Source organism: Capsicum annuum, chromosome 4 (genome assembly GCF_002878395.1).
Source record: "Capsicum annuum cultivar UCD-10X-F1 chromosome 4, UCD10Xv1.1, whole genome shotgun sequence".
Lineage (NCBI taxonomy): Eukaryota > Viridiplantae > Streptophyta > Magnoliopsida > Solanales > Solanaceae > Capsicum > Capsicum annuum.
This window is the reverse complement of record NC_061114.1, coordinates 189,920,240-189,936,955: the sequence shown is the minus strand read 5'-3', so window position 1 is coordinate 189,936,955 and position 16,716 is coordinate 189,920,240. Positions and strand designations below refer to the sequence as shown.

The 16,716-nt window shown below is 31.7% G+C and overlaps 2 protein-coding genes across 2 annotated transcripts; both read left to right on the top strand.

Annotated features, from left to right (window-relative positions):
* Nucleotides 1-988: 988 nt before the first annotated feature.
* Nucleotides 989-1,569, top strand: LOC107869594 (egg cell-secreted protein 1.2). Its single transcript, XM_016716103.2, has one exon. The coding sequence runs from the start codon at nucleotides 1,053-1,055 to the stop codon at nucleotides 1,431-1,433; it is 381 nt and encodes a 126-aa protein (XP_016571589.1). The 5' UTR covers nucleotides 989-1,052; the 3' UTR covers nucleotides 1,434-1,569.
* Nucleotides 1,570-3,280: 1,711 nt separating this feature from the next.
* LOC124898028 lies at nucleotides 3,281-4,801 on the top strand. The gene is made up of 4 exons (XM_047411644.1): nucleotides 3,281-3,595; nucleotides 3,661-3,922; nucleotides 3,997-4,345; nucleotides 4,441-4,801. The coding sequence occupies exons 1-4, from the start codon at nucleotides 3,281-3,283 to the stop codon at nucleotides 4,799-4,801; spliced, it is 1,287 nt and encodes a 428-aa protein (XP_047267600.1).
* Nucleotides 4,802-16,716: the final 11,915 nt, after the last annotated feature.

Genomic DNA, 16,716 nt, shown 5'->3' with positions numbered 1-16,716 from the left:
TTTATGAACGTTTCTATCTTTGACCATGCTTATACATGTCTTAAAAATCATAATATTGCTACTACCATAAATTGTTGTGTTTATTTACACATCATATTATACAAAATAAGATGTATAACTTACGAATTATGATTATGTATTAGTTATATACTTTGAATATACTACCAAATAAGCTATTAAACATAACATCAAAACGTACTATATATGTTATTTTCTCTAACACACCCTACCAAACAACTTAAACTAGTCTTATTATTAGATAGTCTCACTCAAAAGAATATATAAACCAGCTAATTAATTAAGATCAAAGCTACGAAGAGTGTATAAATTTTCTTCTCAGTTGTGTTAAGGGTGTATAAAATTAAACACACACTTACAATAGCTAACATTTAACCTATATACACAACATAAGTTTTCTACGAAAATTGTGCACCTGACCACCCTTTGATACGGCTCCACCCATGCTCATATATCAAATTAGGACCTTTTGTATTTTTCTAATTATAGTCAGAGATATTGGGTAGAAAACATGTAGTTAGGTAGGGATATTCAGACTAAAATAAGTAGTATAAGGTAATTAGGTATTTTTTTTTGTGGTAGAAAGTTAATTAGGTATCGATTTGGTATCTTCTAGTAAAATATATATAGACGTGTTGGAAAATCATAATTCTTTTTCGTGATAGCTAGGTGTATATGATTAAGCGGATTCCTTTTCAAACTAATCCATCCTCGATTAACTAATATTATTTCTACCAAATAATATATTTTTATTAGTTTTCAAACTCTTCACATTCCATACACATGTATTATTAACTGAAATCATAAATTTAAACTAATTACTATATCAATTAAGGTAAATTGCCAACTTCTTAGTTAATCTTGTGCCTTTTCAACTCTACATCCGTTACATTACTACATTAGTCAATATGACTACTCTATACACGCCTATAAATTACCATGTTCAAAATTTCACTTCACCATTCTATCTTCTACCTATTATTCCACGCAATTATATTTTCATATATACTTCCATTTCAAGATTTCAAAAATCCATGGCAACTTTCAAACTTCCACTAATACTACTAATCTCATGGCTTCTAACAACTACTACTATAGCAACAAGCATGTCCAAATTTAAACCAGGACAAAATATTGCTGCTAGACTTCAAGTACTCGAAGGAGATGAAGCTAGCATGCCAGTGTGCTGGAAGGCGTTATTCGAGTTGAAATCGTGCACGAATGAGATCGTACTCTTCTTCTTCAATGGTGAATCTTATTTAGGGAAAGATTGTTGCAAAGCTATAAGGACTATTACTTATGATTGCTGGCCTTCTATGCTAAGTTCTGTTGGTTTTACTGCTGAGGAAGTTGATATTCTACGTGGTTATTGTGGCACCCCTTCACCTGAATTTGCTGTGGAGTTTCATGTTTAAGATGATTTTGCATGCATGCAAAAAATGGGTAATGAGGATTTAAGTTTTATGGGGGAAAGTACTGTTGAATTTAATAATTTTGGACTGCGCTAAATCTGGTTATAATATATGATGAACAGCGTTTATTGGATTCCAATGATCTTTGTCTCTTATCACTCCCCCCCCCCCCCCGAATATTCTTCATTAAAGTTTTGCATGATGATGATGTATAAGAGAAACTTGTGATCATTTTATGGTGGGGCTATATAAACAGCAAACAACAGAAAAAAGGAATATATATTTATGCAATGAGGATTGTTTTGAAATCATAAATCACACACCAATTGTAGCCTGTGGGGACTTAATTAACTAATATTACAAGTGATGCAACAAATATACTTACCATTAAAGGTAGTGATGACTTGATAAATTATCTTATGCTATAAATTAATGGCTTTTCCGTATGGTTAGTCGGGAGAGTTGGCAAAAAGGTCACTTCCCAAACTTTTTTTGATATTTAGACACCAAGTTTTTTTAATTGGGAAAATATACATTTTTTTGGGTCTACAAAAATAAAATGAAAACTTAGCACTCAACTTATAAAATCTACACTTTAGCCCCTTTTTCCATTTCAGTCCCAATTTTGTTAGAACTATACTTAAGTCCATCTTCAAAAATATAAATATTGGATAAATAATTAAAAAAAAATCCCAAAACTTCTCAACCAATCCACTAGCAACCACCCAATTTTGGCGCCATTTCCTCAATTTTTCGATCATTTTCTGGCCATTTTTCATCAAAATTTTCGGCATCCATCGAAAAGTGATATTATCTCCATTGTTGTAAGCCATTTTGCTTATTTTTAGCTCTAATTTTTCTTTCATTTTCATACAAAAAGCTCGAAAAATCAGTCGCACATTTCGAAATCGATTCTTGGCTCAATAGCAATATTTTGATACTCCTTAGGTTGTTTGTAAGCTGAAATTCGTCGGATTATTCCGGTGGTCGTCGGAAAAGGGTCAATCGTGCATTGTACAACCAACAGCTAGGAAGAAGACGACCTCAGTTTATTAAGTCTAGGCGCATAAATCACTATTCAAGTCTATTGAATACTATTATCGAGGTATATTATGTTTATTATAGATTACGTGGTTGTTGGTAGTATATTTTCTGGTGAATGAGGGGAGACTCCTAAATTTTGGGTTTGGAAAATTGTGTCTAAGGAGACAGTGTCCATTGCCCTTTGTCGCAACGGTTCATACGCCGATATGGTTAAAAACGTAATAGAGAGCGGTGAATTAAGTTATGATCAAAGAGAGGTGGTAATTAGTTACTTGATGTACGGGATGGAAAAAATCCATCCAACGTTCATAAGGAATGATAGACACGTAGAATTACATATGCTTTGCGTTGATTCTGATAACTCCAGACCGATATTACGGGTTAAAGTTATTGAAAGGTCTCGGGAAGAAGCTTCCACATTAGCCCTACCCCCACCCCCACCCCCACCCCCACCCCTAACTATAGATAATACTTCAACGGAATAAAATATCATGGGTGGTGATGAATGGGATAATAGTGAAGATTATGAAAAAGAGGAGTGTGGAGGAGGTGAGGATGGGCCGCTCAAACCACAAAGAAACCACCCTTTCTCGGACGGCACCAATCTTTTTGTAGGACAAACATTCAAGGATAAGAAAATGTTGAATCTTTTGTTGAAGCAGACGTCGGTGAAAATGTCGTTCAATTACACAATGGTGAAGAGTTGTAAGAAATAATTGAGGGTGAGGTGCATAGATCCTACTTACCAATGGATGGTGCGCGTATGTTCTATCGGAGAATCATGTTGGTTTCATGTCCACAAGTACATGGGAGAGCATACCTGTGGCGTTGATTATGTCACGAGAAAGTATAAGAATGTCACCATGGAGGTCATTGCCTCACTTATTTTGAACTTTTTCGTCGACAACAAAGGTCCAAGCCCGAAAGAGATTAAGAGGATCGTATTTAGGGAGCTAAATTGCAGGACGGGCTATTGGAAGTGTTGGATGGCAGACGTCATTGCAAAGAATATAGTTCAAGGTACGCCTGAGCACGGATATGCAGTGTTTCCCGCATTTTCATATATTTTCAACAGCCTCAACCCTGGGTCTATTAATTCTCTCATGGTCATGAGGAGTCTGGTAGGTTTATTTACTACTTTATGGTGTTTGGGGCTTCTATCCGTGGATATGTACACATGAGAAAGGTCATTGCCATTGATGGAATGTATTTGTCCGGTAAGTACGAGGGCGTGTTGTTGTTCATTGTCGCTCAAGATACGCAGAATCATATCTATCCCTTAGCGTATTGTGTGGTGGATAAGGAGAATGATGCGTCGTGGGGCTTCTTCTTCGAGAAGCTTAAGGCCTTTGTCGTTGACGAACCAGAGCTGTGCATTATCTCCGACAGACACGTAAGCATAGCCAACGGCCTCGCAAGGCATTATCCGCTTGCGCATCATGGTGTTTGTATGAGTCATCTCGGTGAAAATCTCCGAACAAATCACCATTTTTTCGATTCTCTCTATTTGTACTACCTGCAGCCGAGGCGTATACGTTGAAAGAATTTAATGACTACTTCAACGCCCTTAAAGAAAGATGCCCCAGCACAGTAGCTTGCCTCGAGCATAAAGTTGGATTTGAAAAGTGGAGTCGGGCTCACTTTCCAGGTAATCGATTTAATGTCATGACCTCAAATATCATCGAGTCGCTCAACTCAATATTGCGCGACGAAAGAGAGTATTCAGTGGCGGCCATTTTTAATTCAATTGCACATAGGGTTGGAGAAATATTTAGGAAGAGGTATGCAGATATAGACAATTCAAAGACACCATTTGTTCCTGTAGCCAAGGCGATCTTGAGGGAAAACAAGATCGTGGGGGACAATTATATGTGAACAACATAAACGGAAGCATCGATTAATTCACCGTGCTTGGTTACGATCATTTCACCAAAGTTAATCTTTCGAGACGATCATGTTCTTGCAGAAAATACGACTTGGTGAAATTGCCATGCGCTCATGCAATGGCAGCATTGCGTTTGAAGCACGGGGATGAATACGACACTAGCATTTACAACTACTCTTCGCAAATATATTCGAAAAAGTCATACCTTCTTGTATACTTGGAACCTATTTGTGCAGCACCACTGGAGTCGAAGTGGAGTGTGGCGCGAGAGTATCTTGGAGTACAAGTTCTTCCACTCGATTTTGATTCCAAACTCGGAAGGAAGAAGGTGAAACACGTTAAGAGTGTGTTGGAGCCTTTAAGGTACAAGAAAAGACACAAGTGCTCCAAGTGCAAAAAGCCGGGACATAAGAGAATAACATGCAGCCTTAACGTAGGATAATATGATTGACATTGTATTTTATATTTTTTGTTTGTTCAAATGCACTGAACAGTATGTAATGTGTATTCTATTTTGAAAACCACTGAACTGCAGTTAAAATCGACTTATTTTGTTGTGCATTATCGATTCCAGTTCATATATTATATACTACGTACTAAATTAATTCTAGACTGAAATAATCGACCAGTCTCATAATGTATAATATATCAGTGTTTGGTCTAGTAAGTAAATGTTCGATACATAGTGTATAATAAACCTACCTGGTTGTCTATTGAACAAACTCTTTTCTTCATACAATGTTGAATTCAAAATAACTGTGACGCATTGGAAAGGGTGCCAATTCAAAAACTGCCTTTCCAAGTTCTGAAATCGACTATACATATTACACATCGACTGGACTCAAAATATATAATATATCGATGTGTTATCTAGGGGGTATAGTTTAAAATACATAGTCTCTCATTGATCTGTAGTGTAGTAAATCTGAAATTTATTCATATAATAGTAAATCTGAAATTTACTAAAGCAAAAATACATATCATGGTAAACTTGGAGTTTACTAGAGTAAAAGTTCATAAGTTGACATGAACGATTGTGATATTCCGAAGATGTGCATATTGAGTATTGAACATATATTGAAGAATTAGAAAATTCTTCATGAACTTTAATGTTGTTTGTTCTCATGATAAGTTAGTTGGACCAACTAATTTCGGGATTGAATCCCTCAAAATCTGAAAAGAATAAAAGGTGAATAAGGGTCCGTTCACCTATCATGTGATATGTTGAAAAGATGCATCAATAAGATGATCACATGTACATTCATGGTCAACCTTCGTTTGACATTCATAAAGTTACTTGTTCAATATAAATTGAGCATAATTTTCAGATTGTGCAATCAAGAAAGTTATCTTGATGATGATGGTTTGGCATTGAATGTCTTTGATAAATAGCTAAACCATCGCTAATAAGAACAAAGCTTCATGTGTTGGTCTGAAATATGATATGTTGCATACAATAACACTTGTATGCATTAAACCGATAAATTATGATTATGTCTTCCCTCTCAATTGGTTCAAGATCGGGAACCAATTATTTCATCTAATAATTTTGATGTGCGGTATACGATTAATGAATATACCATAATGCACAATGATGGATTCCTCAAAGAAGTAGAGGATGTATGTTAGTTTTCCTAACATAAGGGGGAGATTATAAACGCCAAGACATAAGTTAGGAATTATCACCAGATCCTCATCCGAAAGATAATTCTAGTCAAATGCTGAAAGCATCTCGTATTAAGCGCAAGTGCTCTTATTTTGTGTTCCTAAAGGACAAAGTCTATACATGCGTGAAGCTTGGTAGACTGATCGGTTCCAAATGAAATAGTCTTTGAAAAATAAGGAGCAAATAATCATAATAAGAAGGCAATGAGCTCTTGAAGAGCCTACGACATACCACTTCATGAAACCTTATGAGAGGTTCATGTATCTGAAAATAATGAAGTGATGAGATCTCAAATGTTATGTCGCATTGTGAACTGATACAAAATGATATATCATCAATATATTTGACACAATATTAGCGCAATATTACGAAAGATTACGAGGATCTAAATTCTACGTTTATTTAAGCATGCTGACGTAGAAACATTTATCAAGTGACATGAAAGGATGCATCTTGGTAAGTATAAAACTTATTTGATTTGCAGTTCAGATATTTGAAGATGTCACTCATGAAATGCTGAATATTGTCACTTGACAAAACTTATGTGAAAAATTTTAAGGATTCAAACTGCTTGAAGCATATAAAAGTTTCTGGGAAACTTATTTATAATCCTTATGTTGTATAAGCTTATTGCTTGAACATCATTGGAACTCTTGAAGAGTTTTCAAAGCAATAGATTATTTGCTGAAATTCAAAATATATCGAATTGGATTGGTTATGAAGTATTATATCTTAGTGCAATTGATGCACTCATGTACCTTTCAAATACTACAAGGCCTACAGCCTTTTCAGTCAATTTGTTAGCAAGGTATATTTCTGCTCCTACTATGAGACATCAAAATGGGATAAAACACATGAGCTTGTTTTATTCTAAAGATTGCAGTCCCGATCTTATTGGTCATGCTGATGTTGGATACTTATCTGACCCGCATAAAGCTCGGTCTCAAATAGGCTATGTGTTCATATGTGGTGGTACTGCCATATCTTGGAGATATACAAAGCAGTCTATCGTAGCCACTTCATCGAATCATGCTGAGATAATAGTTATTCATGAAGCAAGCCGAGAATGTGTACGGTTGAGGTCCATGATACATCTCATTCGAGAAAAATGTGGTGTGAAATATGACAATCTACCCACAATTTTATACAGAGATAATTCAGCATACATAGCACATCTTAAGGGAGAATTCATAAATGGAGATAGAACAAAGCACATTTTGCCAAAGCTTTTCTACATACATGAGCTCCAAAAAAAATGGTGATATTAACGTGCAACGGATTCGTTCAAGTGACAATGTGTCTGTTTTATTCTCCAAGTCTCCTTCAATTGCAACTTTCAAGAAGATGGTGTACAAGATCGGGATGCAAAGGTTCAAGGATGTTCTCATTAGGGGAGTTAATACGCGTTGTACTCTTTTTCTCTTACGAGGTTTTGTCCCATTGGATTTTCCTTGTAAGGTTTTTAATGAGGCAGTCGAAATGCGTATTATTAGATATGTGTACTCTTTTTCCTTCACTAGTTTTTTTTTCTACTGAGTTTTTTCTAGTAAGGTTTTAACGAGGCACATTATCTACTAATTAGAAATTCAAGGGGGAGTGTTATAAATGTATTTACATTATAGTGAATGTCTATCAAGATCTACTTTGATATCTATTAGAATTTGAAGCATCCGTCTTTTACTCAGACTAGGAGTAAATTTTCCCTATAAATAGCGGGGTTTTGTTCATTGTATTTACAATCTTATAATCTCTCATCTCTTAACAGAAGAAATAACAATTACTTTCTTTATTCTCTCTACTCTTCTTCTTTATTTTTTCTTGTTTTATAACATATTTTTTTAAATGTTTTTTCTTTCTGAACTTACCGTATTATATACGTTGACATTGACCTATGAGGTATCAGATATTCTTTTATGGCAAAATCCATACGCAGCCCTCTTAAGTACGCATCATTTTTCACTTAGGCACCTCAAGTGGGCATTGTTTCATTTTGGCACTTCAAGTAGGTATAAAGTGTATCACTTTGGCACCTTTTGCTGAATCAACAAATTTATATTGTGTGCCTGTATTACACGTGCCTTATGATGTGGAAAGTGACAAATAATATGCCGACGCGTGTCATTTTTCTAAAAAATAATTTTTAAATTATTAATTATTTTTTTTTCAAAAAAAAATCAATAATCATCCCTTTCCCCAATAATTAATTTTAAATAAAAAAATACTCAAATAATTTATAAATAATTAATTTAAATAAAAAGTACCCCCTCCCCCTAACCTACCCATCCCACCAACCTTCTTCAAACACCCCACCCACCCACCCACCACCCCCACCCCACCCCTACCCCATCAGTCCATCCACCCACCCACCCTCCACCCCACCCACCCCACCAGTTAATTTTTAATTTTTTTAATTGATTTTATTTGATTTTAATTTTTTTCACGGATTTAGCTTTATTTTTTAACTTCTTTAATCAATTTTGCTTTGATTTTTAATTTTTCTTGACTGATTTTTCTTGTTTTTTATGCTTTGATTTTAATTTTTTTTATTGATTTTGTTTGAATTCAATTTTTCTTCACTGATTTAGCTTTATTTCTTAAGCATTCTTATTTCTTGATTTAATCATTCTTGTTTTTTTATTTCTTCTTTCCTAAAGAAATAAGATTCTTGATTTGACCATTTTAGCATAAGGATGTGTTAAGGGTAAAAATGGTGGTAAGTGAAGAAAGAAGAAGAAGAAAAGAGAAGAAAAAGAAAATTACGAAAATGCCACTGAAAAATTACGAAAATGCCACTGCAAAATTATGAAAATGCCACCCAAACGCGCCTTTAATGCATGTGTCACATGCACCTTGTCAACTCAGCAAAAAGTGCCAAAGTGGCACACTTGAAGGTCACTTGAGGTGCCAAAATGAAGCAATGTCTACTTGAGGTGCGTAAGTGAAAGATGGTGCGTATTTGAGGAACCTGCATATGTATTCTGCCTTCTTTTATTTTATATTTGCTTTTATAAACTAAAGAAATAATTCAACAAATTGAGATTGAGTACTTTTATTTGTTGCTATAACTAATACATCATACTATACCAAATGAAATTGACAATTAACACTAAAAACATACGTATAGAGTAAAATTATGAGCATGAGTACTGAATTCTGACCAAGTAACCTTTAACTACTATTATTCTCCTTTTATTCATTCTTTTCATGAAAACTTATCTGCATATGATATTTCGTTTTATATAAAAGAGTTATAACTAGGACAATCAAAGATAAATTTGTCAATTACCATAAAGTCTAACTTAAACTTATTGTACATTTTAAAAAAATCTATGTTCCAAAAAATTTTAATGACTATTTGAATATCAAGACTATGCTTAGAAAAATTTTAAAAAAATCAAGTGATATCTTAAAGAAGTGGGATCCATTATTTTTCTTCAAAAGGTTATGAAAAAGTTCTTTTCTTAAAATTTTCTTTATGTAATAACTTCAGAATTCATGATCATACACTTTCTTCTTTTTTTATTATTTATTTAAATAATATATATACTTGAATCAAATGAAAAGAATAATTTTAAATTTAAAGAGAAATTATATTTGAAGTTTGTTCCATTTAAATATTTTTAATTTTGATTTCAGACAAACTTTCTCTGCTCTTATCCAAAATCACAGAATAAACATTGTGAAGTTTTTTCATGTATCTTGAATTCGATGTCTAATCAAAGTTATATAAATTGAAATATTGGGAGACGTAGTTTATCAGTAAATGTGTAAATATTCACATATGTTCCATAAATGATAAAAAAAGTAAATTAATTTTGGCCACATATTTAATTGCATAAAGTAGTTTCTATATTATAGTAAAATAATTAAAAAAAATACTCATAATTATTGAATAAGTGTGTATTTATTACACACAATAAGCGAATCCCTCCGATCCATAATTTCAACACTTCACTTGATACATAGCATTACAAAGATTTACAATACATATAAATTATGGAAACATAATTACTTACTAATCATCTGTTAAAATTATTTTAAGCAACTTATTTAAAATGTAATATTAACTACCTCATGTTAAATTACTACAATATATATCTTGTTAACTTTTGTTAGTTCTTTAGATTCTTCTTATTTGAGATAGTAAATTTCCTCGTCAAATAGACAAATAATTTTAAAAGAAATTTTCTGCTTACTATATTAAATTAATCTCCTATTCTTGACATATATAAGACAAGACATAAAAACAATCTTTTAACTAGGGGTATACATAGGTCGGGTTGGTTCGATTTTTCATTAAAATATAACCAAATCTATAACGTCGATTTTCTAAATCTATAAACCAAATCAAACCAATATACAATTAGTTTTTTAATTTCAGTTTTAGTCATTTTTTTTTTTGGTTTTCTCATTTTTTTTACAATTATAATGTGATTGAAGAAAAAATTAAATGTTTTCGCTAAAAAGATAAAAAAAAAAATAATGGTCATAGAGTAGTTCAAATAAAAATTAAGTTGACAAATTACTAAGACGTCTAAACTACTATCTCTCAAAATAATATTATGTGGATACCCGGTGGTTCAATTTCTAAGTCACTAGTCATAGTAGCTTGTATGAAAGTTTCCTTCACATAAAATGTGAGCATACAAAAGAATGAAGAATTGGAAATAACTTATTAAAAGCTTAACTCCATAAAATAATTAACTATAACATAATTCCATAAGAAAAAGGAGAAAGAAGAGAAACAACCTAAATTACAACTTGATGAATGAGGAGAATGAGAAAAGTAGGAGGAGGAAATAATGAGAACTCTCTGAAAACTTGGAAAGTAAAATATAAAGTGAAGCAATTGAAGAGTTTTAGTTTTTTATATTAAAATTGGGCTTTGTATTAATTTGTTACTAATAGACAAATATTATAATTAAAGGTCAAAAATATATATCTATTTTTTGAATATAAAAAAGTAATAAAGTAATTAGAAAGTATATTATAAGTAATATTTTTTTACGTATAAGAAATTAAAATTATATATCTATTATGTCGGTTCGATTTGGGTTCAGTTTGATTTTATTTTTGCTAATACCAAATCAAACCAAGAATGATCGTTTTTTCCCAACACCAAACCAATCAAGCCAAACCATAAGTCAGTTTTTTTCCTCGGTTTGGTTTGATTCATCGGTTTGGTTTGATTTAGTGGTTCGATTTATACACCCCTACTTTTAACATTATAATTTACTAAAACTTTCCTTCGTGTCCTTATTTTCGTTTGTTAAACACACATGAAACGAATTTAAAATCAATTTATGTATGGATTAGTATTCTTTATTGTTTCGTATGATTCTATAAAAAAATGTTAATAAATAGATATTTATAATTTTAATTTATTCTCCTGTATAGTTTTTAAATAAAGTAGAACATTAAAATTAGTTGTTTAATATAAGAGAATGTGTTTGATCTGATATTAAAATAAGCGCTAGAGTGTGATATTTTTATGTTAATTATGAAAACTTAAATCATTTGTAAGATATCATTTGATTTTATAAAAATAAGAAGTTATATTTTATTATATAGTGTGATTTCTATTTATGCTTTCTATTGTGTTTATTAAAAAATATTAATAATTATTTTTAAAAAAAAATTAATTAAATAACTATAAATATATTTAAAATTGTAATGTTGGGCCTGTAAACGGGTCCTTCATTATCTAGATAATAGAGGTATGGTACATATTTCAGCATATGCAATTATTATTCAATTATAAGTAATTAAAATATATATTTATTTTATAAATTAATTATGATAATTAAAGTGATTTGCTGTGGACATGGATAAATATTCACGTTTTTTTCCTATCTCAATCGCCAATAGAAACTTTTTTTTTTTTTTTTTCATCTTCTACATTTATAAATCTTGTCCCCCGTAAAAAAATATCTTACATAATTCTTCTCTGTATTTGAAATTATTAACTAGCATGAGTGAAAGTGAAATAAATGAAAATGAAGAAACTCTCTATGCTATTACGAGCTGGATCCCAATTTTATGCGATCCAACTCTTATAAGTGGATCAAGTAAATTTATGATATTAAATAACCATATACTACAAGGGGAAATGACTCGTGTTAGCATGAGTCTAATATAATAAAAAGTGAAATTATTAATATATGCTTTCTGTTTATTTTGATATAGTGTCATTTTATACTTCTCTTGAGTCAAATCACATGGACTTTGACTAACATTTTAAAATATTTTTTTTTCATAATAATTCTTAATATAAGAAAAAATACAACTTATTAGAACATTTTTTATATCATTTTCGAACATCTAAATTTAAAATTCAAAATTTTATATTAATCTACTTTGCTTTACTTTCAAAGTTTAGTCAAATAATTGACTTTCATAAAGAAAAGTGACAAGTATAAACGAAGGAAATATTTTATATAATATTTATTTATTTTTAATATTTAATTCTAATTTATTAATATAAATTATTTTCTTAAAAATTACTTAATTAAACTAAATTTAAATAAATTTGATTAAAATCTGGATATAAATAATAAGTATTTACGAAAGAAAATTATTTACATTTCATCAAGTTCATGAAAAATTATATGAAAGAAATTAGAGTAGAAATCATCATTAGACTAATTCGTTCATTTTAAAGAATTATTTTTTCCTTTTATAGCATCCTCACTAGAATCAAGAAACTCTCCCCTCCTAACAGGATCAAATACTTCTTGTGGCTTCTTCACCACAACAAGCCGCCCACCAACTCTCTCTCTGAGTCATAAGGGAGTTCAAGTAAATCTCAATTGTTGTATTTGTAATCAATACATAGAAAACATCCATCATATCTTCTATGAATGCCCCAACGTGCATAATTTCTAGGTAGATCTGCTTAGCCAGACATCCAACAACAACGTGCATAATCAAGAAAGGTAACTTCGATAACATCATATCGCGAAAACATCTCTTTCCCTTCTACTTGTGGAACATTTGGAAAGCTAGAAATCACAATGTCTTCAACCAGCCAACCAGAGTAATGATAACCCTCCTTTAACTGTGCAACTCATCATATGCTTTCACATGCAACAATTCTAGTAACCCAAAACTTAAAACCACCATTGTTATAAAATAAAACCCTCTTCAAAGAGGATTCTACAAGTTGAACACGGATGGGGGCATGTCTAAGAAGCCCAAGAAGAGGTGGGATTGGACGGGTGATTAGTAGTGCTAATGGGGACTGGATCATAGGATTCTGCAAAAGCTACTAGCCCTCAATGAAGCCCTGAAGGTAGTTAAATGTAACAACTATGGATCTACTGAAATAAACATTGACTAAATTGAGGTAAGTAATATGCTTATGAATGGGAATCTCTACTATAATACCATTGTTGATGAATGCAGGTCAAGATTAACGAGGTTGGGAGCATCATCAGTAATACAACACTGATATAGAGAGCAAAATCAGGTTGCAGATGCACTGGCAAAGAAAGCAGCAAACATCTGCAAAATTTTGATGGCTTAGGACTTTTGTAGTTCCTCCAATGTTTGTCCGAAAAGCAGACTGGAGAGATATAGTAAAAATTATTTTTGAAAGGAAAATACCTTTATATACTGACTCTCAAATGGGACATATGTTACTGTACTCTTTTCTTTTAATGCAGGCTAAATAGTCTGCTTTGTAATTCTACGATATTATTGTTAGTACTATAAATATTAATTTTTGTTAATAAAAAAAATTTCTATAGTTTAAACTATTCAAATGATATTTATGACCACAAAATTAAATGACATTTTAGTAATATTTGATTTAAAACTATAAAATTCAATCGTCTTATTTATTTTCTTAAATTATGTGTCAAATTAAAATTTATCAAATAAATTAAAACGTAAAAAATAAAAGGACGAAAATTATTCATCAATACCTCAAATTCAATCAAATGAAAAATATATGAAGCTAATTATTCTCTCCGTCTGTAAATACGTATTTTTGACTTGACGTATATCTTAAGAAATAATAAATAGAAGAGTGATTTTACTATATCAGCTTTGAATATAATAAAATTTATTGCTTTGAAATCGTATTTAATACTAAGAATAAAATAAATAAAAATAGATAAATTATTTATTACTTTTATAAATTATATAAATAATATTAAACATGCTAAAATAGAAATGTGAACAAGTAAAATTCACGAAGAAAATATAGTATAGTCATCATTGCTATATGCGTCAGCTGAAAAGTTCAATGAACCCACCATATTCAGGATTTGATTTATAATTCTCATGAAATAATGGACTCTTTCCTAAAATTATTGGTACGTCTAAATAACAATTAAGACAGTACAATTTTTCCAAGCATCCAGATTTTGTAAAAATTTTCAGTCCTATAATATCCTCAATCTTTTTCATTAATACCTCAAACTCACATTTCGAAACTACCATTTCTACTGTATAGAAAGCAAGAAATCATAAGGAAAATTTCCCCCAAGTTTCTTTAGTTTACCAATAATTAATCCAACATAGAATAACTACTCCTTTAGTTTATTTTTATTTTTACATTTCGATTTTAGTAAGTTAAATTGCATGAACTTGGATCAATATTTTGAGGATTTTTTCATTATATTAATATGATAAAAAATGTAACTTATACTCATTCTATATGCAATTTATGTTCATTTTAATCAATCACAAAAAGAATGATATATTTCTATATTTAGTACTTTCTTTGTTTTGTTTTAGCTCGTCGCCTTACTAAAAATAGTTGTTTTAATTTATTTTTCCAATCATTGAATGACTATATAAAGTGTATATACTCAAAGTTATATTTTCAAAATATTATTAATAGTACTACTTTACTAAAATAAACTCCTGATAAATATTTTCAGGAATATCAAATCAATAAGGTCCAACTAAAATAAAACATAGGAAATAACAATCAACTTTAAAATGTCCATGTGGGCGATGCAATTTTATTAAATTTAAATCTGTACAAAATTCGGATTATATTAAATTCAAAATATATTAGTCCTAAATAAATATTGTGGATTAATATAATTAGATTAATTATTTAAGTCCAAACATATATGGGTTGAATTAAAGTCTAATTTTTATTGGGCTAGCCCATTAATTTGGGTTATAAATAATGAGCCCACTTTGCTAAGCCCAAGAATATTGTCATATTCTAGAGACCCAAATAAGCGGCACGTGTCAAATGACGTGGCATGCCAAGTCAAGTGAAACAGCCAATAGGACCATGCCACATGTCAAACTGATGCAGCAGACCTATGAAATAAAAGCCCATAAAAGGCGCCACATCACTTAAATCTGATTGGTCAAAGGAAGTCCATATTTATCATGACTCTTCCTTTCCTACAACTATAAATAGGGGTCTCATAATTAAGAAGAGAGACCCCAGAACTCTAACAAGTAGCAAGAGAAAGCTCGTGGATCAAACGTCGCAATTTTTCTAAAAAGCTCAAGCATTCAAATCAAGTTTATCAAAGTTTAAGATCAAGACCGCAATATTCAAGAACAAGCTCAAAAACTCTTGAATTCAAGCACAGGTCAAGATCAAGTCCCTCAAGTCCATCAATTCAAGTTCAAATTCAAGGTCAAGCTTTAATCCCTTGAATTTATATTTGAAAAGGCGAATTAGAGGATTCATAGAGATTGTAATACTCGCATTGAAATCAATAAAATTGATTATTGCAATATTTTTTTCTTGTCCCAAATTATTTATTTTTCGGCCTCAAAAATTTTATTGTCCAACAAATTCTGGCACGCCCAGTGGGATAATCTCTACCTCTCATCTCAACTTTTCATACTTCAAAGTTTAAGAACAACAAAATGACTTCCAAGAAGGTCAATTCTCAATAACTGCTTCCAAGGCTACAAATTCAAAGTACTCTACTGAAGTAGAAAGCATCCTTGGTGTTACTTTCAGAAGCATGGGAGCTGTTACAAGAAGCAAGGCAGACTTGCTAGGACAACAAACACATCCAGTATCGTCCGCTCTAGCTCCAGTTTTTGGATCTTCAACCTCAAAAGGAACGAAGTCCAATACAAGTACTTTAGAAGGAGAAAGCAGTATGCCCGAATTGCTGAAAAAGACTCTAGCTCTACTTGAGCATTCCGATTCTAAATACTCTGGAGCCAAGAGCGATGGTCATTCAACAAATGTGTCATCTTCACTTATACCACATAAGCTAAGAACTTCAAAAATCAACTTATGTGATAATCTGTGTTACTTTCCAACATCTCCAGTGATCATGCAAGCAATGGTAACTGATGCCTCGTCTATGGAGGAGCAACTTGCGAATCTAACAAAGACAATTGAAGGCCTGACCAACTATGTTTAGAATTAAGAGGCCAGGATTGATAAGATAATGAATAAGGTGGAAGGCTTGATAGAAGGAGAATCTAGCCATGCACCGGGAAAAGCTCGACTAAAGAGGTGCAAGTTTCTGCTGAGGGAATGATCTCGATTGGGCAATTGAGGGAATTTATTAAAGGGACTCTTAAAGACAAGTATGATGTTGTTACCAAGTCTTCCCTTGCATATGCCAAGCCTTACACTGCAAGAATAGATAGCCTCAAAATGCCTGTTGGCTATCAACCTCCAAATTTCAACAATTTGATGGCAAAGGTAACCGAAAACAACATGTCGCACACTTTGTCGAGACATGTAA